Source organism: Ovis aries, chromosome 11 (assembly GCF_016772045.2).
Source record: "Ovis aries strain OAR_USU_Benz2616 breed Rambouillet chromosome 11, ARS-UI_Ramb_v3.0, whole genome shotgun sequence".
In the NCBI taxonomy this organism is placed as follows: domain Eukaryota; kingdom Metazoa; phylum Chordata; class Mammalia; order Artiodactyla; family Bovidae; genus Ovis; species Ovis aries.
Window position 1 is genome coordinate 26,799,640 of NC_056064.1, and position 25,720 is coordinate 26,825,359.

Sequence of the window (25,720 nt, forward strand, 5' to 3'; positions counted from 1 at the left end):
TTCTTTGCTGGAGCCTTCATCTGCAGATTCCTCCAAGGCCCCCTTCAGGCCACTCTGTTCTGTCTGTGGGGAGGTGGGGGAGGTGATGGGTATTGGGGGAGAAGGATCTGACTTTACCAGACCCATCCCTATACTCCCACCCGGTCTCCCTCCTCACCCGGGGGTCCCAAATAACCAGGCCACACACTGGGTTTCAAGTATCCGTCTCTTCCTTTCACTCTCTCGAAAGAAAAAATAAATAAATTGCAGAAGGCGGCAGCATTTCCAGTCTTCCCCTGGCTCCCAGACACCCAACCCCCAACCCTGCCCCCCTACCCTCCCCCCCCCACATTCCCACTCCCTAGACCCATCCCTCCCCGTTCCCAAAAGAAAAAAAAGGAAAAAAAAAAGAAAAAAATCCCAGGAAAAAAAAAAAAGCCACAGTTAGACCTTCCACTCATGCAAACCGGCAAAGAAAAAAGGTGGGGGGCATGTGGAAGGCAGGGGGCCCATGGTGGAATCCCCCCACTAATCCCCCCAAAACCACCTTTGAGAAGAAAAAAATGGAAAAAAAAATTGAGAAATCAAGGGACCTGGGGAGTCATGATGGGGTCAGGAGGGACCCCAGACCCTGCCTCGGGGGGAGCGCGGAGGCCTGCAGCCCTGCAATGGGTGCTCCTGGAGGGGGCCCTGCCTTTCCGAAAGTGTGTGGGAGGAGATGGGGAGAGCAGGTGGCCCCCCAGTGGGTCTGTGTGTGCGTTGGGGGCGGGCAGGGGCAGGAGCAAGGGGTCCTAAGGAACCAAGGCTCGGGATCAGGAGCCTGGGGCTCCCCCCCAGACCCCAGGTTCCTGGGGTTCTGCAGCCCAGTTCTGGGGTGCAGGGATACATGCAGAGGAGTGTCCCCCCTCCAGTGAGCTGGATCCAGTTAGAAAGGAAATAAATAAGAAGGGGTGGGAGGGAGGCTGGGGGTTGGAAGGGCTTGGGCAATTCAGTCCAGACCAAGGGCCCGGGCGGTGGAGGCAGGGCGAGTCCAGGCCAAGCCAGGGCAGGAATCAGAGTCTCTCTCGGGCAGGGACCCAGATGTAGGGGCCTGAGAGGTCCTCGATGACTCGCTTCACCTTGTGGTAGATCTCCTCAAAGCTGTCGCCCTCCACGATGGCTGGGGGCAGGGGCAGGGAGTCAGGCCCAGGGCAAAGGGCACCTTCTCCTAATTCTCCAGTCCATGAGCCATGGGATGCACCCACCCAAAGGGGATACCTCCTTCTGAACCACCCACCCTGTGGGGGCCCCTCTTTTGAATCTGAGCCAACGGCACCTCCCGTGCTGGCCACGGGCTAGCTGCAGCCTCACCTGAGAAGCACTCTGTGAATTCCTGCTCCAGCTTGGTGGCTCTGTCGAAGGCTTTGCGGGCTTGCTCCTCTGTGATCCGCTTATTAATCTCTCTGTGGGGAGTGAGAGAGACACAGACCTGAGGGTGGGTCCTGCCCTGCCTCGATCTCCTCTGTCCAGGGATGTTAAGTTGCAACCACTATTTTCTCTTTTTTTCTTTTTCTTTTTTAATATTTATTTGACTGAACCAGGTCTTAGATAGGGCATGTGGGATCTAGTTTCCTGACCAGGGAATGAACCTGGGCCCCCTGCACTGGAAGTACAGAGTCTTAGTCACTTGACCACCAAGGATGTCCCCACTATTTTCTTATTTAGAGCATGAAGCAAAAAATACAATTCCCAATATCCTCTGGGGCCACAGATGGGCCCCCTCCCATGACCCACCCCAGCCAGGTGTGGCCACTTCAGGGACCTCTCCAGAATCTCATCCTTCCAGCCAGCAGCCCAGTGAAGGGATTGACTCTAACTCCCAACAGCCCCGATGCCCAGCAGGTATGTGCCCCAGGGGTTGCTGGGAGTTGTAGTCCCACCTAGCCCAGGGCAGAAGAGGAGGGAAGAGGCCTGGGCTTCCCTGGGCCCTCTGGGTTCTAATTCCAATTCCCCTCAAGGGCTGCTGGAGCTGCTGTCCAGGGTTCTGAGGGAAAAGCTCAACACAGAGGCCATCTGAGGCCCGAGGCTTGGTGTGGGAGAGCCGAGGGGAAACCCCCGAGACCATACTCACAGAACATTCTCCAGGGAGCGGGGGCGGATGAAGATGGCGATAGGGTGCAGGTGGGCCGCCTGCAGCCGCCGCACGGCATTGGCCGAGACATCGAGGATGCAGTGCTTTCCCTGGGGGCAGGCAGGGTGGGTGGAGGGGAACCAGCAGGTGGTGGGAAAGGACAGACAGAAGTGGCAGGACAGGATCCACACACAGGACGTGGAAAAGTGGAGGACACGAGATTGGCCAAAAGGGAAGTGAGATGGATGTCAAAAGACGCGTGGGCAAAGAGAGTGGAGGCAGGAAGGGTACAGACAGACAGAGTGAAAAAAGGAGAGGGACAGACGGAGAGCAAGGTAGGGGCCCACACAGGAGGGAGGGGATGGAGGGAACAGGGAGGACAGGCAGGGAGGGGACCCAAAAGATGGCGCAGAGCAAGGCCAAGGGGGTGGAGTCAGGCAGGCGGGGCCAGAAAAGGAAGGAGAAAGGAAGTAGGATAGAGGGAGGAGGGCGGGGAGGACGGACAGAGGACAGACAGATGGAAGGAACAAGGAGAGACAGATGGGAGGGAGGAGAGGCAGATGGAGAAAGGGGCCGTGGAGGGAAGAGGGCAGGGTGGGGGCAGCAGGGAGAAGGTGATCGCATGGGAGTGGGAGAGGCAAGTGGAGACCCCAGGAAAGGTGAGGGGGGAGGGGAGAGGGCCAAAGGGAAGCCGGCAGGAGGGAGGGCCCGAGTTGTGGGGGGCCAAGCCACCAAGGGCAAGGCCACAGGAAGAGAGGTGAAATGGGGCAAGGAGAGGGGGAGAGGGGACAGATGGCAGCATGGAGTTTGGGGTCAGGGACCAAGGGAGGGAGGGAGGAGGGGGCGGGGGCGGGGGAGCAGGGCACCAGAGAGCAGGCAGTCAGACAGAGTTGCCCAAGAGGAGAAGGAGGTGGAGAAGCGGAGTGGAGACCCAGCAGGGAGAGAGACAGAGAGAGAGAGAGTTAGAGAGCTGAGGAAGGCCATGGGGAGAAGGAGGAGGGGGATGGGCCACGGCTCCTACCTGCTCTGCCACCTCTCGCACGGACTGGACGCTGGTTCCATACAGGTGGCTGTTGTACTGGCCGGCCTCAATGAACTTGTGGGCCTGAATGTCCTTCTCCATTTTCTCCCGGGATGACACAAAGTGGTAATCCCGGCCATCTATCTCGTACTCCCGCTTGGGCCGCGTCGTATCTGCCAGGAAGTCACCCCATCCCCCAAAGATCTAACCACCATCCCTCCAGCTTCAACCCTGCCTACAGCGACCCCCCCCCCCACCCGCAGAGAGCCCAGCTGGTCCTCCGGGGAAGGGGGCTGCTGGGGAGACCGAGGCCAGGGGAGAGGGGTGGAGCTGCCTCCCCCAGCACCTCTGGGTCATCCGAGTCCCAGGCCTGGGACGGTCCCGGCAGACCTGAGGGTGGCTGAGCAGCACCCTCGTCTGAGAACCCTGTGTTCAGAAGTGGCTCTGCCTGTGACCCCTTGGGCCCCCTCCACCGCCCCTCAAGGCCCTGCACTCACGGGGAACACAGGATCCAAACTTGTCGGGGAACTCGGAGAGGAGATCATCGTTGGCGCGGTCCTTGGTGGGCCCGAGGATAATGATGGGGCGAGCATAGTGCACTGAGGAGAGCGTGGCGGTTAGGCGGGGGCAGAGATCGGGGTCAGGCGGGGGGGTGGGCAGAGGTGGGGCAGGGGGGCTGGGCCAGGGCGTGCTGCCAGGGCTCACCTTCCATCTGTGTCACCGTCTCGTAGCTCAGGACCGAGTCTTCTCGACCTAACAGGAGGCAGGGCATCTGCAAGGGCCTTGGAGGCAGGGGATGCAGGGGCCCCACCAGCCTTCCCAAGGACTCAAGAGAAGCCCAGGGCCCCTCTCCCCGCAGGTCTCCCCAACCTGACCCAACCTACCCTGTGATCCAGAGCTGGAGCCCCAATCCTAGGGAGACAGAGCAGGCCATGCAGTCAGTCAGGAGCCTAGACCCACGAGCGCCATACCACCCCACCTCTGCTCTTCCACCAGAGCTCCCGGCCTTCTCCACTTACCTTGGCCTTCAACCGTGACCACTCCCGTCGCTCAACCCTGGGGGATACATGGAGGGATGGGGGTAGAGAAATGGCCAGTGAGGGGACCTCTTGCCCCCACCCCCAGGGCAGCTGAGAACTCTGTCTCCCAGCAGCAGCCCCTGGGCCCCACGCTCCTAAATGAGGTGTTTGTCCCAAGGGCTCATGTGAGTCATGGTGCCCATGAAGGGTCAGCAGACAGATCCCCAAGAAGCTGGGGGTGGACCCATGCCTTCCCTGCTGGCTGCCCACCCTGGGGCCCTTGGGAGCTTCAGGGGCAAGAAGGCTCACCGCCGCTTGCTGGGGATAAAGCCGATGTCATCAGTCTCGCTGTCGGAGTGGACCCGCCTTGCCTGCCACCACTCCTCATCGCTGGCGTCAATGACATGAAGCACGTCCCCGAAGCGGAAGCTCAGGGCCTGGCTCAGGAAGCCGCAGTCCTTGGTCTTGTCATAGTCAAACAGGGCCCTGGAGGGCAGGTAGCCTCCAGTCAGTCTGGTGAGGGCCAAGGCCCCCCGAGACCCAGCCCAGAGGTTCTGCCTAGGGGTCTACAGACCCGCACGGCCGCTGGTGGCTTTCCCAGAGATGCTGTGGATTCTGAGGAACCCTAGAACTGTGTGGGAACCTAAAACTCTACAACTATGAACAGCCATTCAATTCTCGCTGTGTCAGGGATCAGACAGCCTACGGATTGGGGGCGATTTTAAGAGTAAGATTGAGAATAGCACCCTCCTAAGAAAGCAGCTGCCATATGCATGCACGTCACAGTCACGGGGTAACATGGACCCAAGTCTGGCTACCCTCAGCAGTAGAGTGGCCTTAAGTGACAACCTGTAAGTGACAACTCCAGGGTCAGGACAAGGGAAGAAATGACTGCAGAGACACCAGAGATGCCGAGCAGAGCACCAGGGCTAGAAAGATGGGAAGGGACTCAAGGATCATCAGCATCATCTGGGAGTCAGAACCGACCAGGCCTGGGAGCCAACCGGACCCGGCAAGGAGAGAAGGGCCGAGAGAGGCTCTGATTTGAGCCAGGCATCTTGGCAGACAGCGGTGTCATTCAGGAAGAGAGATACCAACTGGGCAGGACGGAGAGCGAGCACGCACGCTCGGGAGAAAAGGTGAGCTAGCTCTGGGACATGCTGAGTGTGAACACCTGTGGGACAACCCCAGGGTTGTGTCCAGAAAGCAGATGGCTGGAGCTGCAGGTCTGGACTGTGGGGAAGAGGTCAGGCCTGGGCTGACTGCTCTGAGAGACACTGGCAGAGTGAGCAGAAGGGGAGCCTGTGTGAGCAGACCGGGAGCCCAGAGGGAAGGAAAGGAAGAAGCTCGGACAAAGCGCCTACACCTGGGGCAGATAAGAAAGAGGAGCCCAGTGGGAGAAGGAGCCCTAAGAAGGTAGCAAAATGCCACCCGGGAGACAGGGTCAGCTTGGAGAGAGCAGTGGTCCACTTCCCCTGGAATGCGTTATCCCATGGGGCTGGGTGATATTCCAAAAGTTGAAAGGCCCCCTGCTCTGCCAGGCATTACCCTTTGAGTTACCAGACTGTGCGGCAGCTGGGGGTCCCAGGGGAGGTGCCAGGGTGACTAGGGGCTAGGAAGCAGTAGGGATCACTGAGGTTGAGGCTGTTTTCTAGTCGCTATGGAGCATTTCTCAATGCTAACCTATGCGTCTCCAGCCCTAGAGAGGGAGGCGGGACAGGAGCCAGGCAAGATTGAGGAGGGAGAGCTGGCTGGGGGACAAGGGGCCATGAAATGAAGAGGGGCCCAGCCAGGAAGCATCTGACCTGATATAGAAACCCCTTTTGGGGTTGCTCCGCAAGGAGGCAGTCCCTGAACCCAGGCTGCTGTTCATGAGCTGTTCCCGAAGGTCGTGGATCTTGGCCTCGAACCGGCTGTACTCTGAGAAAGGACAAGAAGGTTCCTGAGCTCTGGCCAGTCCCTACTGTCAGCCTCTTCCCCCCCACCTCCCCCAAACCCTGCAGAAGCCAGGAGACAAGAGTTCTGAGCACCATCTGAGAGGGGGAGCTTCAGGCTTGGTAATTCCCATTTAGTTACTCAGCCGCGTCTAATTCTTTGCAAACTCATGGACTGTAGCCCACCAGGCTCCTCTGTCCATGGGATTTCCCAGGCAAGAATCCTAGACTGGGTAGCCATTTTCTTCTCCAGGGGAATCTTCCTGACCCAGGGATTGAACCCGTGTCTTGGGCCCAGTACCTTCGGGTTTATACTGAGCGATGATCGTGACCGTCTGACCCGCGTTCTTCAGGGCAATGGCAGCCTGCTCGTGGCTGGCATTGCGGAGGTCAACACCATTGACCTAGAGAGAGCGGGGAGAGCTTGAGTCACTGGAGATGGGGGCTGGGCTCCAGCCTACATGAGCCCTGGCTGGAGGGGAGGGGGCGGTCCGCAGAGCTGGCCTTCCCTTACCGAGAGGATCTGGTCCCCCTTCCGCAGCTCCCCACTGAGGTCCGCGGGGCCGCCAGCCAGGATGAAGGAGATGAAGATGCCTTCACCATCCTCGCCACCCACGATGTTGAAGCCCAGGCCCGTGGAGCCCCGGTGGATCACAATCCGCCTCGGTTCTCGGGGGACGTCCTCCTCCCCAAGCAGGTCCTTGGCCACGGGGGAGTAGCGCCGAGGGGAGGTGGGGGTCATGGCGGTGGGGTAGTCAGTGCCCAGGTAGCTGCTGTGACTGATCTCATTGTCCAGGTGCTGGGAATAAGCTGAGGGAAGACATGGGCGGAAGGACGGATGCAATGGAAAATGCACGGAGGGAGACAACGCCCACCACTCCACCTCCTCCCCAGGAAAGCAGCAGAACCAGGCTCAGGGGAAGGGGACATCACTGTGCCAGAGAAACGAGGCTGGGGTGTAAGGGGACATCTGGTCACAGCAATGTCAGGGGACAGGAATTCACAGGTCATGGGAGGGGTGGGTTCTCCTAGGGGCGAGTGGATCTGAAGGGTACATAACCTAGGTATGCCAGGGGTATGGAACCAAGGGGAATATTAATACCAGGCTTTGGGGCTTTTAGTTCAGTTGAACCATCTCTTATATCATCTATAACATTCCTCTCCCTTTGTTTCCCCCCTTTCCTGGTCATTCATTTGGTGAGAAAACTAGGTCATTTGTCTAGCAGGATTTCCCATCTTCTTTTAGGAAATAGTGGGAAACCCTAACAAGTAGATCACTGCTTACATCCCTGCCCTGCATCTCCTGTCAAGTGGTCACTTGTATAGAGACCCAAGTTCACTTTTTGACAGAAGTATTTCCTAGATGCTGCTGCATACTTTCTGCATCACGACAGAACATGACGTCAGGTTGCATTTTTTGAGATACAAATCTGTGGGTTGGGGTGTTGTCAGCCTGATCCATTCATTATAAAGGTTGCCATTAGCCTCTCACCTAAGTTTTACCAGCCACTGACCATCACTGCCTGGACTTGACAGTTCACTGAGGATGGCAAATAGTGCCCATGTATATTTCTTTTTTTTTTTTTTTTTTGAGGGAGGAACATTTATTAGTCAGAATTTGTCGGTAAAAAAGAATGTTCCCAGGTCAACCACTGGTCACTGTACGGTGCAATATGCATAGGAAAAGAGAATAAATGCTTGACTCTTTCCCTTTGCTTGCCAGTATTCAGAATGTACAAGTTCCCTAGCATCTTCCAAAGGTACCTAGTTGTTTTGAAGTAGCCTTATAATCCTATAGATTTTTTAATATTTACTGAGTTCTGGTTAAATGGCCAGTTTCAATTTGGCTCCTGCCTTTGACACAACTCTTGAATATCTTCCTTGCTTTCTTCTTTTAAGATTTAAAAGATAACTTGTTCTTTTAATGCTTTTGCTAGAAAATGGGAAAGTTCTCAAGTGAAAACTTGGTGGCTCAGATGGTAAAGAATCCACCTACAATACAGGAGACCTGGGTCCGATCCCTGGGTCAGGAAGATCCCATGGAGTAGTGCATGGCAGCCAACTCCAGTATTTTAGCCTGGAGAATTCCACGGACAGAGGAGCCTGATGGGCCACAGTCCATGGGGTCACAAAGAGTTTTGCTAATATGAAAGATGTTACAAGTTCATCTTACACATTCCTTGCTCAAGTCTTAGATCTGGCCCTTTCTCCAAGGAGCCAAGGTTCCCTCTGATAGGTTATGGTGTCTAGAAACAAGACCATGTGATTTTAATATGGTCTTACAGTATGATTTCAGATTTGGATGAAGTAGTCACATCTCATTATTCTTTTCCAAAAATTCCTTAGCTCTTCTCCCAAATGTAATTTTCCAGTTGGGGGTGGGGGGGGGGGTGAACATTAACATTCTGATGAGGATTGCATAAAATTAGAGAAAAACTTGGAAAGGGTTGAGATCTTTAGCATATTATGTTTTTTTGCATCAGGAAACATGCTGTGACTTTCCAGTTCTTTAGTGTTCTTTTACGCCCTTCGGTAAAGTTTCATCATTTACCTGATATAAATCTGACACAGGTCATTTACTGATATAAATCTGTCCTCTGGTCAAGCTTATTTTTCTAAGAACTTTTTTAGAGATGTTTTTAATGTGAACCATTTTTAAAGTCTTTATCGAATTTGTTACAATATTGCTTCTGCTTCATGTTTTGGTTTTTTGGCTGAGAAGCATATGGAATCATAGATCCCTCACCAGGGATTGAACCATACCTTCTGCATTGGAAGGTGAAGTCTTCACCACTGGGCCACCAGAGAAGTCCTCTAAGAATTTTATAGCTTTTTTCCTATGGCAAAAAGGATCTTTCTACCCATCATATTTTCTTATTGCTGGGAAGTCACTAGTTCTTGCTTTTTATCTTACATATAGCCACCTTCTTAACCCTACCTATTATTTTTAAGGTTTTCATTTAGTTCACTTAAGATTTTAATCTAGATGGACAAAAGTATAATTTACAAATAAGGATTAATCTGTTTCTCCCCACTGAAATGTAACATTTATTCTTTTTTCTCTTGCTACCCTGCCTGAAATCTTTACAGCAGTGATTTGCAGCAGGGTAATTTTGCACCCCCCACCCCTCGCCCCCAGGGAACATTTGGCAAAGTCTAAAGACATTTTTGGTTGTGCTGACTGGAGGGGAAGGGTACCACTGTCATCTGATAGAGGCCAGGGCTGCGGTTAAACATACTACAGTGCACAGAACAACGCCCCCTACAACAAAGAATCGTCAAGTACAAAAATGTCAATAGTCCCAACGTTGAGAAACCCTGCTCTAAAGCACTGTGGACTAACAGTAGCAGGAAGAGACTTCCTTGCCTAGTTCCTAACTTAATGGACACACACATGAGATTTTATCATTACAATGTGTTCACTGTTGATTTCTGATAACACTTTTCAATCATGTTAAGGAAAACTCCTCTGTTCCTAGTATACTAAATTTCCCTCTCAGAATAGGATGTTCAATTTCATCAAATGCCTTTCCCACATCTCTTTGAAATGAACTTACTGTTTTTTCTACCTTTTTTTGTTTTGTTTTGTTTTGTTTTGTTTTGTTTTTGCCACACCACATGGCAGGTGGGATCTTAGCTCCCCAATAACCAGAGATCAGGGATGGAACTGGTGACCCCTGCAGTGGAAGCACCCGGTCTTAACTGCTGGACTGCCCAAGAAGTCCCTCTCTCCCTTAACTTTTTAAATACAATGACTCATACTTAGAGGTTTCATAATATGGAAACACCTTTAATTCCCTGAAATGAACCTGACTTTGTGACAATGTTACTCCCTTAATATGCCACTGTGTTTGTTTTGCAACTATGTTATTAGAAACTTTTACATCTCTGTTCAGAAGCAAAATTAACCTATACTTTCCTCTTTTTTTTTTTTTTTGGCTGAACCAAGGGGTTGCAGATTGAATCCAGGCCACAGCAATGAAAGCCCAGAATCCTAACCACTAGGTCACCAGGAAGCTCTGTACTTTCTTACATTATCCTTGTGACCATTTTCAGATGCTCTTATAAAATGAAATGTGAAATGTTTTATCTTTTCCTATGCTCAGAAAAAGCATAAGAATTACCTATTCCATGAGGATTTGATAAAATTAGCCATAAAACCATCTATTGCCTTCTGGGGGAGGGACTATTGACAATCTTTTCTAGTTCTTTGATGGTGACCAATTTTCCATCTATTCTCCAACCAAAGGAAGTGACAAAGGTTGTGGCCAGTTCAGGGGAAGGATCTGAAGAGGCAGGGTCAATTGGGATGTCATGGGGTGACTGGTGGGGGGCATGGGGAGCTCCAGGGTTTGGAGGGCTCTCACAGGTTGTGATGTCTGGGGGAGCATAGCTGTCACTCAGGTAGGCATTGCTGGGCTTGGCCACCTTTAGGTAGACCACATCGTACGTGTTCTTCAGGGCTGCCACGGCATCCTCATGCATGACGTCCTCCAGCCCCACGCTGTTGACCTGGGGCCAAGGGAAGCAGAGCTCAGACAGAACTGGAAACAATCTCAAGATGGACGTGCTTAAGGCAAGCCCATCAGGAAGCCTGGGCATGCACCAGGAGTGCAGGCAAGACCCAGGTGTGGGCTAGAAGAGTGATGGGGGTCCCCACTCACCGCTAGGATCTTGTCTCCGATCTGTAACCTCCCGTCCTTGTGGGCAGCACCCCCTTCGATAATCTTGGTCACATAGATGCTGTTATCTCCAGGGATATGTTGGTTCCCAACACCTCCAGCGATGCTGAAGCCAAGACCTGGGCGGACGGAGGCCAGAGGTGGGTCCCAAGGTCCCCTGGGGCAGAGGACAGCGGGAGGCGAGTGGCAACCTAACTGGGTTGCTACCTTTAGGCCCCTTGATGAGCTTGATCTCCATGAGCTTCTCAGCTGGGGGCTTCCGGCGCATGACGTAGAGGCGGACGATAGAGCCTGCCTCTTTGAGGGCCTCCACCGCCGCTGAGTGGGTCACCTCCCGCACGTCCACTTCATTGACAAACAAGATGCTATCGTTGACCCTGAGGGCAGCAAGGTGGGCCTGAGCCAGGAGCTTCCTGCCGCCCTGGTCCTCCCTTTCAAGGGAGCCAGCATCCTAACCCGTCTCCTCTCCCCACCTGAGACGGCCGTCCTGGGCTGCAGCCCCACCCGGAATGATCTTGGTGATGAAGATGGAAGGGTCATCGCCGATGTGGGGGTTATCAGTGCCACCTGCGATGCTGAAGCCCAGACCTGAGTTACCCTGGGCAGAAGGAGGGGAAAAGGGTCAGCTTCCCTCACCGCCTAGTCTAGACTGGGTGAGAGGGGAGGGGAGAGGGTTGGGGAGCTGTGACCGGAGCAGGAAGGGACAGGGTTAAGAGGCTGGCCACTGAGAAAACACGGGCACAGAGAGAAGCACAGGCAGGGAGCAAGGGGGGACGAACTGGGCTGCATGAGCCTGCTCACCCTTTCCAACGTGATCTCCTCGTATTCCATTTCCCCCTCTGTCCCGTTCACCTGCAACTCCAGCACGGGCCAGAAACACAAGAGCCGTGAGCCAGACTTCCTGCCTGAGCACCTGACCCTACCCTGCTGCTGGGACTTGGCCTTCCCCCTCCCTTCTGTAACAGCCCCGAAATCTAAACAACTCACATATCCCGGGGCTTCTAGGGTATCTGTGTTGACAATCACAGGGGGAGAATTGGCCTGTGAGGGAAAAAAGGAGATGACAAGCTGCCTGAGCCTTGGCTCAAGAGAGAGCCCGTAACCAAAAGATCCCCCCACCATGGCTACCCTCTCAGCCTCTTAACCTGGCCCGCTCTGTTCCCCTTGACTCCCTGAAAGACCCAGCCTTGATCCACGTTACAAACACACAAGTACACGTGCTGGCCCCAACTCTGCCCAGCCCAGGCCCCCTGCATGTGGAAGGAGGTGTCTGAGAAGCAGGAAGAGAGAGACAGCCAGATGGGGGAACAGCAGATGGTATAGAGCCGGGAGAGGGGGGGCCGGCTGGGGGGGGGGAGCTTCTCACCGGATGTAACACCACAGAGTGCTACATGCCTATGTACTACACACACATACCACAGGGCTCCTGTCCACTAGGTCCTACCCCATCCCTGTCCCTATCTACCCATTAACACCCAGATCTTTTCATAACCCTCCCTAAGACTTGCCCCTCATTTTCACACACATGTGCCCTAAAACCCTGGGCCCCCGGAATCCGGGGTTCCCCAAGATGCAGGCCCCACCCTCCTTCTCGCCCACCCACCATTCAATCTACTCCTTCCTCTAGGGATCCTGTTGCCAAGCAACGGTATCTAAGCCCAACCAAGGCCTGGGGAGACCCACCTCCTGGAGGCCCTGTCGCCAGGACAACGGGAGGAGGAGATGGGGCGTGGCCTAAGAGCGACCAGATTCCCAAAGGCAGAATCTGGTCCGCTAGCCCCGCCTCTCCTGCTCTGGGCCCCGCCCCCCAGGTAGCCCGGCCGAAAGAAGTCCAGGCTGAAGAGGTTTGAGGGCGCAGCGCCTCCTGAATAACCTTCCTTCCTCCCTCCCCTACGCCCCTCACCCTACGCAGTGGAAAGAACGTCAGGAAAGGGGAGTGGTGAAAGACATCCGGGTCCTAGTCTCTCATTACTCTTACCCCCACCCCTGGCCTATTTCATCCGGGAAAGGGTTAAAGTGGGGTGTGCCCAGTTCGCTGACGTCAGTAGCCTCGACACAGCAGGGTCTCTAGATTCTAGGGCAGGGCCGCTTCAGGCCCGTCCTAGGGGCTTCCCCAGTTGCCAGGGCAACCGAAGCCACGTTTCCATAGCAATGGGGGAAGGCATCCAAAAGCCTCCTTCGGGGTCCCCAACCTGTCTCCTCCTTAAACAAGTATTTATTTAGAGCCTACCAAGCGCGAGGCACTCATCAAGGATTCCCCAGACTCCTCGCTCTCTCCTTCCCAAGGGGTCTTTCTTCTCTCCTACTGCGATATCTCAGTACTACATATTTTCAAGCTTCGTAATAGATTTCATACCCATCTATTAAATCCATCCTCTGACCCTTCAAATCTCAGCAAATGCTACTATCCAGCCAATAGCCACTGACTGCCAACATCCCATCTGCGTGTCCCTCCTCTGTCCCACAGCCTGTTCTCAATTGCCATCCCCATCCTTACCCTAGACCTCCCTGCCCGAGGCTCCATCTTTTATCCCCAACTACCTTCATCTCATCTCATCTGTGTAGCTGTAGATAAAACACCCCTCTCTCCACCCCACCCAATTTATCCTCCAACCCCAGCCTCCGTTCTCCATCCGCTTCCACGCCCTGTGCCCCTGTCCAGGCCCATTCGGCATTAGCCTCCTGCTCTTATCCTCCATCCTAACTTATGATCCTCAGAGGGATCACCACCACTCTCCCTTACTTCATTCTCTGACCCTCAAAATTCTATACCCAAATCACAATCCTTCATTCTCAACCCTCTGAAAACTGAGGCTTCTCCCGTCCTCCAGCTCAGGCCTTGTTGTGGGTCCTCCCTCCCACACCCAGGGCCTCCAGCACTCACTTCCCTCTGCTTCCTGGACGCAGATTCCAAGTCTCCCTACCTCTGTACGACCACCTTCACTCCTCTTCCCCTTCCCCAAGGACTGAATGGCCCCATCCTGAGGGAAAAAAAGCATCTCTCGTCTTCTTTCCTTAGTCCTTGCAGCCCCCAGCCATCCAAAGGAATTCTCTGCACCCATCTCCTCCTCTCCTTGCTCTCAATCAGCTCAACCTCCCCGCTGATTTCACGTCTCATCTTTGCCTGTCTCCTGTCCTAGGACCTCTCAGCTTCCTCTCGTGTCTCCACTTTTCTACCTGCAGAAGAATGGTATTTCCCTCTCCAACTACTCTCCTACCACCTCCTTCTCACCCCAGAACCTACTGCTGCCCAGCCTCTGCCTCCTCATTCCCAGGCTCAGTAACTCAGGAACCTCCTCTCCATCTTCTTGGTGAAACGTCAACAACTTCCCCCTTCCCGGGAACATCCCACAAGATCCTAGAATCTCACCCCTGACCCCAGTGTTCCCCTGAATCTCACAGCCAGCCTGGTACACTCCATTCCTCCCAGCCTACACCCCCAGAAGAGGAGACTGAGGGGGAAGAAGATGGGAAGTGGCCTGGAGAATGGGAGATCTCAAAAACAAGGTCTCCCGAGGACTGGAGAAGGGAAAACATACTGTGAGCACAGAAAAGAAGGGGAAACAGGTGGTGGTGAATAATAATGGGGGGGGGGGCACAGAAACAAATTTGCATGGAGGTAGAGTCCAAGAGGAGGAGAGAGAGGAGGCATAGGAGGAAAGGACAGAAGTGATGAGTAGGGAAGGGGGTTAACACAGAGAAAGCCGGCTGACCCAGGCAGAGGACTCATCCTGGCCAGAGAGCCTGAGCTGGGGATCGGGGAGAGGGAGAAGGAGAATGCGTGGGAGGAAGAGAGAGACAGCATCCAGCACCAGCCAGCAGAGAGGGAAAGGCATCGAGGGCGGGAGGGCACAGGAGGGGTGCACAGGCCGAGGCAGGGGACAGAGGCGGAAAGGCCAGGCAACCAGAAATCTCCGGCCAGACCGATGGAAAGGGCTGGAGAGCCAGGCCCAGAGGCCGGAAGCAGGGGGGGCGGGGGGGGGGGGTTGGCAGCGAAGGGCCAAGAGCAAATGAGGGCAGCAGGAGTTCTGAACAGAGCTCTGGACACAGAAAATGGAAACCGAGGTGGGGGTGCGTGAAGGAATGAAGAGGGCCCAGGCGCGGGGAGCATCCTGGGGAACGCACGCATCTCAACGCACGTGTGCGCACACACGCAGACACACACGCACACACACAACGGCTGTAAACTCTACACCCTCTCCCACTTGCCTGGCCTCTGTTTCTCCTCTTTGGGAACCAGGTGTTTCCGACGCCCCCAATGCCCCCTCCCCTGGCCCCAGGAGCCCAAGCCCAGCCCACCAGCCCCAGCCGCCCCCCACCTCCGGCTCTCGCCCTACCGGGCCTTGGGGTAGTTGTAGCTCCGAGGCTCCGAGGGCTGCACTGGGGAGGGGGCCGCCTGAGTCTCCTACCTTGAGGGGGGAGAAGTGGGCGTGGCCCACGACCCCTTGGACGGCCTCGAGGTGGGACAAGTTCCTCTCCGCCACGTGCACCAGCTCGGGGGCGTTTACCTGGTTGGGGAGGTGGGCCGGGCTGTGCTCCAGAGGGGGCGTGTCTTCATCTTGGTAGCGGTATTTCTGGGGACGGGGACGGAGGCGTCACGGGGGCCGGCCCAGCGCCTCGGGCTCCAGGCGGCCCGGCCCGGCGCGCCTCCGCTCCCCCGCCTGTGCAGTGCGGAAGGCCCTGGGGCCTGACCAGCTCCTCCCCCTCCCTGTCCTCCAGCCCATTGGCTCCCCTCTCTCCACCCTCCCCACAGCCCCCTCTCCCGCCAGGCCCTTGGCACCTCTCTTCTCTTCCCAAATCCGAACCCTCCCCGCAACTCTTCCAACTCCCAGCCTAGGACCCCCGCCTTCTCCCCAGCACACCCCTCCTCTGAAGTCCGTTTCTTCACCCCTTTCCCAGAGCTCTAGCCCCTCGGCCACGTGCACCCCTCCCCTTCTCTACTTCCATCCCCAGCATCTTTGCTTACCTCATCAGCTTCCCCCCACTTCCTCTTTACCTTAAGCCCATTCCCCATGTAACCTCCCTCCTTCGAGTTGCTTCTCCCATTCTGTACTCCATTCCACCCCGCTGCACCCTCCTTGCCTCAGTCTCCCTACTGCAGCCTCTGCCCCAGGAAGAAATCACTCCCCAGCACTTTGCAAGCCCCGGGCAGGGACCGCAGTCAGGCCCTTCAACTAGCAGGTACTTGGCATCAGCCCCCCTGACAGGACAAAGTGTCTAACCGGTCCAGCTGGCCTTGCTGGTTCCCAAGTCTTCGGCAAGGGGGCCCCAGGACTCCCCCACCTCTACAAATGCCCAGAGGCCAGCCAGCTAATCGGATATACTAGAAGAAGGGGGAGGGTGGGGGAGGAACAGAGATGGTAGGGCTCAGAAAGGGGGCAGGAATAGATGCCAGCTTCCAGGTTCAATAACTGCGGAAGTGGGTAGAACCTCAGAGTAAATTCCTGGTCTTCCTTTGGCCTTTAGGAGTGAAAGACCCAACCTGACCCCTGATTCCCCTTCCTAACTCACTGCATACCATCTCAAGGGCCTCCCTTACTAGCTTAATACAGACACCAGTCAATGAGATTAACGGAGGGACCAGAGAGGAGGGCAGCTGGAGACAGTAATGAAGGGTAGCGCCTCTGCCCCTCACAGAAGCAAACCCTTCCCAAGGCCAGGTTCTGTGAAGGAAGGGGAGGTTACCATGTGTAGGGCTCTCCCAGAGACTGCAGAAGACAGACTATGCTCCCCAGTACACATGGGTAAAAAGAGAAGGCAAGATTTCCCTCTCAAAAAAAGTATCTGAAAAGCTGAGAAGACCCCAACATTCAGAGGACAACTGGAGGAAGCTTATCAAGGTCAATGCCTGACACAGAGTATGATTCTGAAAATTCTGAGGATGAGGAACCAAGGCTGAGGATGCAGTCCACTTTGGCCATGGTTAAGGATAAAGTAAGAGAATAGGAAGAGGAAAATGGTCCATTAAGACTCTCCAATCCAGGACAGAGACAGCTGAGATCAAGGAACACCTTGATATATTTTGTTTTAAGGCTGCACCACTGAGCATGCAGGATCTTAGTTCCCTGACCAGGGATCAAATCCATGCCCCCTGCAGTGGAAGTGTGGAGTCATAACTACTGGACCCTGCCAGGGAAGTCCCACCTCGATATGTTTGAAGTCTTAAAGAAAGAGAAGGGGCTCATCAAGGTACACTTTGTTTTCTGGCCTTGGAGACAGACTTGGAGAAAAAACTCCTAGCTCCCTCCAGGTTTCCATACCAAGAACACAAAAAGTGGAGAAGGGAAGTTAGAGGAAGTAGAAATCAAATAATCCTCCTCCAAGCTGGGCCCTCTTGGGTAACAGAATTCGATGAACTGAAAGAGGTTGTTGTGCCACATTCTGAAAAGGTGGTCTTCAGCCTGGATAGTGCAAGAGCTGAGGGACAGAGCCCCAAAACTGGAGGGGCCAGGGAGGGAAGGAGACAAGGAGACTGCTCTCCTCTTCACAAAGCCCCCAATTTCCTGTGTGACAACTGAGGCAGGGCCAAGGGTTGCAGCTTCAAGTTTTTGGAGTTTGGGACGGGGCAGGGAGGGTTTGAGCCCAAAGCCCCTCCATCTTCGCCCCACCTCACAGAGAAAATTCCTGAATGCCGATGAAGAAATGTCAGGATGCACACAATGAAAATGGAAGTGTGGAAAGGGACAGTTCACTGTTTATTCTAGAGAGGAGATGAAAGAAAATTTGTAGCACACTGAGACTGCAGACACCTCTCCCTTCCATACCCCCGTGGGGGGCGGGGTGTCTGGGACTGAGAAAAAGGCTCCTCCTGATCCAGTGACAAAGTCAGGGAGATAGGGAACAAGGAGAGGATTCCAGAGTTCACAGAATGTGGCTGAAAGAGGTTAGGGCCTATGTTCAGTCCCTGGAAATTTTTAAAGTAAATGTAGTAAGGAAAAACCTCTGGAGAGGTGGGGGTGAGAGAGTCATTAGGAAACTACAGACTGGGAGGTGGGGGTTGAGGTCAGCACCTCTCATCCCAGACTAAAGGACTACTAACACAAGGAGGCTAGGAAGGAGGGTCCCCTCTTTACGCTACTGAGGCTCAGGGCCGCGGCCAGCAACAGCTCCAGTGCAATTGGGACCAAGTCTGAACCCCCAATATATTAAGGCACAGGTAATATTATTAAGGCACAGGCATAGGATAAGTCAAAGGCCTGAGGTCGCTGTTGCTCTTTTCGCTTTGGCCCCCTCTTCACCGCCCCAGTTGCAAGAATGACCTGGAACGGAGGCTTGCACCCCCAGAATAGAGGGTTGTGAGTGAAAGTGAATGATTATAGGAGGGGCGACCCACTGCGCCGGTCCGCAAGACACTGCCACCCAGAGACCCCGCCAAGCAGAAGGAAGAGCGACAGCACTTGAAGCTTGCACCCCGAGATTTGGGGGGTCCGGAAAGAGGGGAGCGGGGCCGGAGCCCGTACCGCGGCACGTACCACGCAGAGACACATGGAGGCGAATCTGTTCCGAGCCGACATGGAGAAGGGGAGGGGGACTGAGGGGAGGGGATGGGTGGGAGAGCAAGGGTCCCGGGGTTGGGGAGGGGGAGGGGCAGAGGGGCGGGGGCTGCGGCGGCCGCGGCAACTGGAGGCTGCGGCCGGAGTGGGGGGGTGACGGCGCCTGCGCAGTGCGGGAGAGCGTCACGATGGGAGAGAAGGGGTGCGGGGAGACCCTCTTAGCCATCAACTTCCCTGGTTCCAGCTGTTTCTCTATGAACTTCACCGTGCACAGTATACTCCTATTCATTCACAAATACAGACATTCCTAAAATTACCAATTTATCGCTCTGGTTCTCTGGAATCCCTTGTGCTATCTAATCTCCCACCCCTAAAATCACCAAGCCCCTATTACAAAACCTCCCTGGACTCTCAGGGTGCAGGGAAGCAAGCAGCACTTCTCCCTCAGGTCAGAAGGACCCCCAAGGGGTCTAAACTGCCTCCCACAATCCCCTCCCCCAACCTCCCCAATGATTGTTAATGTAGACGACATCCCCACAGATGTCAAGACTTCTCCTATTCTAACCATCAGTAAAGTCCCACAGGATAGCCAGACGTTTTCCAAGAGTTGAAGGACCACAGATCCCTCAAATTAATCTACCCTTTAAATCAACCCTTTTAAAATTATATCTGTTCCCCCAGTCTGCTAACAGAGACCTTGAAATTAGTGCAGCTATTACCCTTGTAAACATCCAAATAACCAGTCCTCAGATTCATTTGGGGTCCCCTCTCCAAATCCTTGAACCTAATGAGATACTCATGACTTTTCTAATATACCATGCCCCAGTACCACCAGATCCCATTTCAGGGAATACTTAAGGGACCTTAAAGTTGACCTTCTGAATTCAGTTGCAACCTCTTCAGTTTATTACCACACTTCTAGATTAAGAGATATTTCTCTATTCCTTTTCTGTACTCTTTAAATGTATACATTATTCCTTTTTCTGGCTGCCCTCCTCTACATCTCAACATTCCTCACCACCCCACCCGCCATGATTCTGAATTTCAACTTTGTTGGAAGATTACTCCCAAATATATCTATCTCCCCCACACCTACGTCTCAAAAAATATTTACCAAAATAAGATCTGACCTGCAATTTCCAGTGGCCCACAAATCTCCCGTTACACACCAAAATGACTGCCTCTGATCTCTTCCATTTTGTCCCAAACTGAACCTGAAACCACCTCTTCTAAATATTCTCCCATTGAACTCCCACCTTTTCAACTCTTAAAGCCCAGCAAGCAATCTCCTAAAATCTGCTTCTCTGGCTTTTCTAAAATGCCTACAAATGATAGAGAGGACGGATTTCCCTAGAACCTGACCCATGCCCCCTCTCTTCCCGTTGACTAGAATCTGTTAGATACGCCCCCACGATGACCCCCAAAGTCCTAGTTTCATATCTGGATAGAATGCTTGTATCCTCAGAGGGAGTCAGTGCGGAAGGGGCTGAATTGGAAATTCCTTACAGAAAAGAAAATGCACAGGCCCTAGTTCTCCACCAGTGGGCGCTATGGCCATTAAGACCCTCCCCCATCCCCCATTTCCTTTTTCCCTCCATTTTCCGTTTCCCCGTTGCCTGGCAACACAGCAATCAAGGACTTTGCCGTCGCCTAGCAACCGTCTCCCTGGAACATAGCGTTGCGGTAGGAGGTTGTGCTCTGATGAAATCTTAACAGTCCTCCATCTTAGGAAAACTGAGACGTCAGATCGCCCAACCCCCGGATTCTCCTTTCCAAAGACCCCTACTCCCCGCAGTTTCTTAGACAACAGGCCCCTCAAACCCTGTCTCCTCTTTGCACATGGGACCACGCCACGCCCCTGCCGGGTCAGCCCCGCCCTCATTTACCCAGTCCTAAGGCCCCACCCCTTTCTGAGGTTGTTTGCCCGCCTCCCTTGGTAGAGTAAGCCAGACCCCGCCCACCTGCCTCCAGGAGACCACGCCTGCGTCCACTTCCCGCCCATTCGCTCCCCCGGCCTCGCCCACACTGCCCCTCCGCCACGCCCCAGTCGACCAATGAATGAGGCCGTAGGCCATACTGCCCCGCCCCCGACACCTTAGCTTTGCCCAATAAGGACCACCCGGAGGGTTTAACCGCTTCGCCTCCGGGACTCCAGCCAAATACCCCCGGTCTTTCCCCATTTTCCTCCCTCCCCCACTTGTTCTGCTCCGCCCTCCGCCACCCTCGCCCGGCCCTCAAGTCCGCCACGCAACTTCAGTCGTCGCCGGTTACCATGGCAACGGCGGCAGCAGCGCGGGGAGTAGGGGGAGGGACGGGGGCGGAGTGGGAGAAAGAGATGCTCAGAGACTCCGGCAGAAAGCGAGGCACAGAGTAAGATTAAGTGATAGCTATAAGGCAGAGTTAGCGCAAGGCACAGGGCCTGGCACATAGTAGGCATTCAGTAAATATTCCTTAAATTACTGCGGCAGAAATCTAAATATAGGCGATGAAAGATGGAGGAGTCAGATGTAGCTGGGAAGCTCAACGACCGCAAAGCATGAGCACCCTTTACCCCACCCAGCATTCTGGGGGGACAAGTGCCATGTGCCCCCCCTGCTGGCTCTTCCAAAGCTAACCCTCCGCTGCCCTGGATAGAGATGAACCACAACTCCCAACAGCCCCAGGGGCAGCAACCCTCTAACATTGACGATTCTCCTGCCTCAAAGCCTTATGGGACTTGGAGTCCCCGCCATCCCGAGACTGACAAGTTTTCCGGCCAAGGAATGTGGCCAGCCTGGGTCTCCACGCCTCTGTAAAACCCCAAAATGCATGATCCTCTCTGCGCAAGACTTTCCTTCGGGGATGCTCAACCCTGAGTTCCATCGAAGAAGCAGGATTCTTGAAGGGAGATGAATAAACCCATCCTCCCAGAATAGCTACCAATGCAGACAAGGCCCTCACCCTCCCTTCTCATATGTGCGTTCACGTGTTGGAAGCAGAGCCCACACATTCCAACTGGCTTTCTGTGTACACCTGCACATAAGGGACCATAGCCAGAAAGCCTAAGGCTAAGGGGCAGACTAAGGGCAGGAGTCAAGAGGTACTGAGGCTCAGACAGACCTTAAAGGAGAGAAGGCCAGAGAAACTGAGGCAGAAAAATCCACTGCAATTACAGGAGATGGGAAGAAGCAATATGGGAGAAAGCCCAAGCCCACAGAATGGAGGATAAGCAAGTAGCCCTCAAGAGAGGGTAGGGACTTGAACCTAAAGGTCCTCAGCCTTCAGTCTCCTCCAACCAGGCTCACACAGGCACAACACGTGTAGATGCATGTGTATACATGTATGTGAGTTTGTGGCAGGGAACATGTGTGTCCTCAGCTCCCTGCCCTGAGAATCTGCAGTTCCCACTAAATATAACCCCCTCCCCAGCCTGTGACTCACCCAGACCCCGCCTCCCCGGCCCCCACTTCCTGTCCCACCCCCCAACCCCCAGCTGCCTGCCACCCGCCCAAGCCTCCCTCCACACACCAGGCTTCCAGCTTTCTAGTCCCAGAGTCTTAGAGCCAAGACCCAGGTATTCTGCAGCCCACCAGAAGCTTGCCAATGTTCCCCATCCTGGAGTTCCTGCACTTGGCAGGCTCACAGGGACACCCTTCTACAGATCTTCACTGCTGCCTGCCCAGCCCTCCTCCTACACCTTTTCACCCCAGTAATTTTAAATCCAGGCGTCCTCTCCCACCTTGATCCCAAGGGTCAGGGGTAACAGGAACATTCCCTTCCATCTGCTCGTCTCCCTCTTTCCCAACCAAGGTAGATACAGTGTGGGAGGAAGTGAGGATGCTGGACACCTGCCTGGGCCACCCCCAAAATTTTCACCACGCACCTGGTACCCCTCCTCAAATCCCCTCTCCTCAAGCCTCTCATCCTCTTCCAAAGAAGCTGGCAACCTCAGCTGCTGCAGCCTCCTACCTCCCCAGGGAGTACCCCGAACCCTAATCTCACCTGGTCCAATCCCTCAGGTGATTCTGTCAGGTTCCAGTTCCTTGACAACTCCCAACTATCCCCATTCCATACAACTGACCCTAAAATTAACAGTCCCCTCAAATTAAGAGCACCCCCAAATGCATATAAGATGCTTCTTTTATAATCTGAAGGCCCACTCCTTCCCTGCCAGCTGACACCCCCAGACCAGTCAGGTACTCACAACCAGTAACCTTCTACCTTCAAGCCAGGAGCCCCTGAAATTGGACAAGGCAACTGGACGCCAGCTTGTCCCCCAGGAGGGAAGAGGAACCCCCCCTCACATAGTCCACCTTCTAACATACACCAAGCAGGGCTCCCATGTGAGCCAGGCTTCTCCTTAAATAAGTCTCCCTCAACATCATTGGTGAACCTCAAAATCCACCAGATCCCCAAGTCACAGAATACCCCCCAATTTTCCATTTCTCTACAGGTACAAAGGGATCACTCCAGGGGGCACCTGTGGCCAAACCCAGCATTATCTCAGATGTGAACCCCAAACTAAATTATGACCCCCCCTCCCATCTGCTGATGCTCTCATTCCAGGGCCCCCAGCCGCAGATTAGGCCTGACTAACCCCTCCCCACGAACTCATACCCTCCCCCGAGTTTACAGGGCCCCCTATCATGCTTACCTTGGTTGTCACTATACAGAGACAGTCCATGTTGGGGGGCCTGGCCGCGGCAGCGGGTAAGGGGCTCTGACTTCATCGGAATTTCGTTCCTCCCCTCCGTGGGTTCTCACCCCTCCCCCCTCCGCACCCCACTTTTGCAGGGGGGGCCAGGATGGGGGGAGGGGTGAGAGGGGAAAGAGGGGGTTGGAGAAGGGAAGGGTAGAGGAGCGTGGGAGGGAGGGGAAGGGGGCCCTAAAAGGGGTCCCCAGTGGAGGGGAGGGGGCTTAGGGAGTACACCCCGATTCTCAGGAGGGGCGGGGGCACCGGGGGCTGGCAGCCCCGGGGTTCGGGGGCTGGGGCATGAGCTAAGGTGGGGGAGGGGAACTGGATGTCGGGGAGCCCCGGGGTAGGGGAAGGTCTTGCCTAACGGCCAGGGGCTAGGGGCCGTGGCGGGGGAGTAGGGTGGGGGGGTCGGAGGCGGCAGCGGCCGAGGGAGCCGTGGAGCCGAGGAGGGAAGGGGAGAGAGGAGGAGAGAGGAAGCAGGGGGAGGGAGGGAGGTAGCGAAGAGCGAGAATGGGGGGGGTGCCTCGGTAGAGTTAACTCCTTCCGCGCTGGCAGGAACCCGGATAATGGGAAAGGAGATGGAGGCAGGAGCCCAGAGGCCCTGAGGCAAACATGGAGTCCCGGCCAGGCCCCAGCGAGGACAGCAGAGAGGCAGTGAGGAGGGAGTTTATTCCTCAGAGGAGGGAGCACCCACCCAGCCTCTCAAAGACTGGGAGCACCCAGGGTGGTTGAGATGCTGGAAAGAGGCCATGGTAGTGGGTAGGGAGTGCGGGAGGGGCTGGCAGGAGGGACCCCTGGGGGCCTAGGGCCCCCTCAGGATCTATAGGAGGGAACCTGGAAAGTGATTGCGTCCCGACTCTTACGCGCCTGAAACTGGGGCAGGTAAAGAAGAGGGGGAGCAGGAGCGCAAATGGACTACAGGACTGGAAAGAGAGCACTCCCCGCGGCCCTGACTCAGGAGGTGGCCCCCAGGGACCCCCAAGTCTCAGGTTCCTATTAGCAGTAGTCTGCTCACCCCTCCAGCCCTGCTGCACCCTCAGGAATTCAGAGCCCACCCCCCAATCCCCTTACCTGACTCTCTGAGATGGAAGCCTCATAATAGTCCAGGATGTCTGTCACAGGAACAGAGCTTGAGTTATCTCTCCCACCCCAGGCCTCCCTGGCCACCCCTGCCATCACCTCACCTCCATCCCCATCAGGTAAAGGAGGAACTCCTCCAGTCAACACTGGTGGACACTGATCCCTGATTTCCAGGTTCCCAACCAGCCCCCAAGTTCAGTAATCACCCTCGCAAGCACAGGCCAGCCCTTGTCACTGCTGCCCCTCAGAAAACTGGGGCTACTCACCCAGCAAGGCTTGGAAGAGGTCACTGTGCAGCACCGTAAGGAGAGGGGGTGCCCATCGCAATAGTGGGGGCGCCAGGAGCCAGAGGGCCGACTTGGGAGCTGGTGAAATGCAAGTGAGGGGGAGGGGTTGGGACAAGGAAGAGACAGAGGGACCAACACACTCAGACACACTCACCTCCTCTTCCTCAGCCTTTGCCTTCTCACCCCAGACTCTCTAGAAAGGTCCAGGGAGAGGGATCCCTGGGTCCCAGGCCCCACCCCACCCCCAGGCCTCCCCTTCACAAGGACGCCTGTTTTTCACCTCTTGGTCCTGGTCCCTCAGACATCTCTCTCTCCTCTCACTTTAATCTCTCTAATCCACCAGGGTTGGAGCTGAGCTGTCTTCTCCCCACCCAGTGTGAGCTGTCAGGTAAAGTAGGCAGTCTCTGACCCGCCCACTGTCCCATTCCTCCAGGGTCCTCAGGTACTATCATCACCACCTCCTTACACCCTTGGCCTCTCTCCCCAAAGCCAGGCATGACCAGCACATTTTCCTGAGGGCCAGGAAAGAGGATTAGCCCCAGAGTGCTCTGCTTTGGAAGCCCTAAAAGAAAGGCAATTGTCACTGTCTCCTGTGTTTGTCCTTCGTGAGAATGGCAACAAGATGGTCATACATTACCTAGAATTTCTTGACCCAAAGCTAGACGTGTGTGTGTGTGTGTGTGTGTGTGTGCACGCGCGTGTGTGTAGGGGACAGGACATGAGAACTCTTACAGTTCCTCTCAGGCTTGGGAAGAATCCATCTGCCCAGAGGTCCAGCACATGGTCTCAGGGAAGAACAAGAGGGCACAGACAGAGATGTTCAGGAAGGTGTCAGAGACCCTAAGGGAAAGGCAGCAAACCTGGGGGGTCCTCTCTATTGTGAAAATTTAGGTGTTTCCAGAGTTAGTGACAACTCCTACGACTCAAGATAATATGCCTGGGCAATTCACACCCACCTGGAGTCACCCACTCCTTTATTTCCCTCCCTTTTGTCTTGGCGGAGACGGATTTGAGCAGGACCTCAGAGTCTTTCCATTCCCCTGCCTCTGGTATCTTTCTTACACTTCTCTCTTTCCATCTCTCCCTTTTAACTCCAGCTGGGAAGTCCTCCCTTCAGTCTACCCTCCACCCCTCTGGGGGCAGATGCCTAAGTTCCTCCCTCTTCCGTCTCAGCCTATCTCATCACCCCTTCTGCTGGCTATGCTCTAGTTCGTACAAACTAGTTCATCTAGTTCGGATGAAGCTGTTTGGGGGATGACAACATTCGTTTGGAGATGACCCTAGGTCAACCAGATTGCAGGGGCTATATGGCGTTCCGGAACTACAACTCCCAGCATGCTCCGGTGGCCGGAAGCCCCGCCCGCCGTGACCCGATGCATTGTGGAGGATGAGTCAGGGACGGGAAACTAGACTTTGGCAGGCGCGCGACAGCTCTAGGTC

At 54.9% G+C, this 25,720-nt stretch overlaps 1 protein-coding gene across 17 annotated transcripts; it reads right to left on the bottom strand.

Moving 5' to 3' along the window:
* Positions 1-191: 191 nt before the first annotated feature.
* Positions 192-24,461, bottom strand: DLG4 (discs large MAGUK scaffold protein 4). 17 transcript variants are annotated; one of them, XM_042256595.2, is made up of 21 exons: positions 24,260-24,461; positions 23,985-24,025; positions 15,254-15,319; positions 11,733-11,786; positions 11,547-11,597; positions 11,219-11,343; positions 10,953-11,122; positions 10,728-10,864; positions 10,431-10,575; positions 6,578-6,873; positions 6,365-6,467; positions 5,935-6,049; positions 4,439-4,615; positions 4,130-4,166; positions 3,995-4,022; positions 3,816-3,863; positions 3,608-3,709; positions 3,111-3,283; positions 2,090-2,199; positions 1,330-1,421; positions 192-1,138 (listed from the first exon to the last, which is right to left on the bottom strand). In XM_042256595.2, the coding sequence occupies exons 5-21, from the start codon at positions 11,574-11,576 to the stop codon at positions 1,032-1,034; spliced, it is 1,995 nt and encodes a 664-aa protein (XP_042112529.1). In that variant the 5' UTR covers positions 11,577-11,597; positions 11,733-11,786; positions 15,254-15,319; positions 23,985-24,025; positions 24,260-24,461; the 3' UTR covers positions 192-1,031. The 17 variants fall into 17 exon arrangements, 16 of the variants coding, with proteins under 16 accessions (XP_042112529.1, XP_042112526.1, XP_060251383.1 ...); XM_042256592.1 differs by lacking the exons at positions 23,985-24,025; positions 24,260-24,461 and adding exons at positions 13,670-13,726; positions 22,872-23,356; XM_060395400.1 differs by having other exon boundaries at positions 192-1,421; positions 11,547-11,605; positions 11,732-11,786.
* Between the last annotated feature and the right edge of the window lie 1,259 nt (positions 24,462-25,720).

Excerpts from the sequence above, each read along its gene's own strand:
- DLG4 (XM_060395388.1), bottom strand. The coding sequence starts at position 22,901 with ATGGACTGTCTCTGTATAGTGACAACCAAG. Across the intron at positions 15,320-22,871 it reads TCTGTATAGTGACAACCAAG|AAATACCGCTACCAAGATGA; the intron begins GTAAGCATGATA and ends CCCCGTCCCCAG. Across the intron at positions 11,606-11,731 it reads CCTAGAAGCCCCGGGATATG|AGTTGCAGGTGAACGGGACA; the intron begins TGAGTTGTTTAG and ends GGCCCGTGCTGG.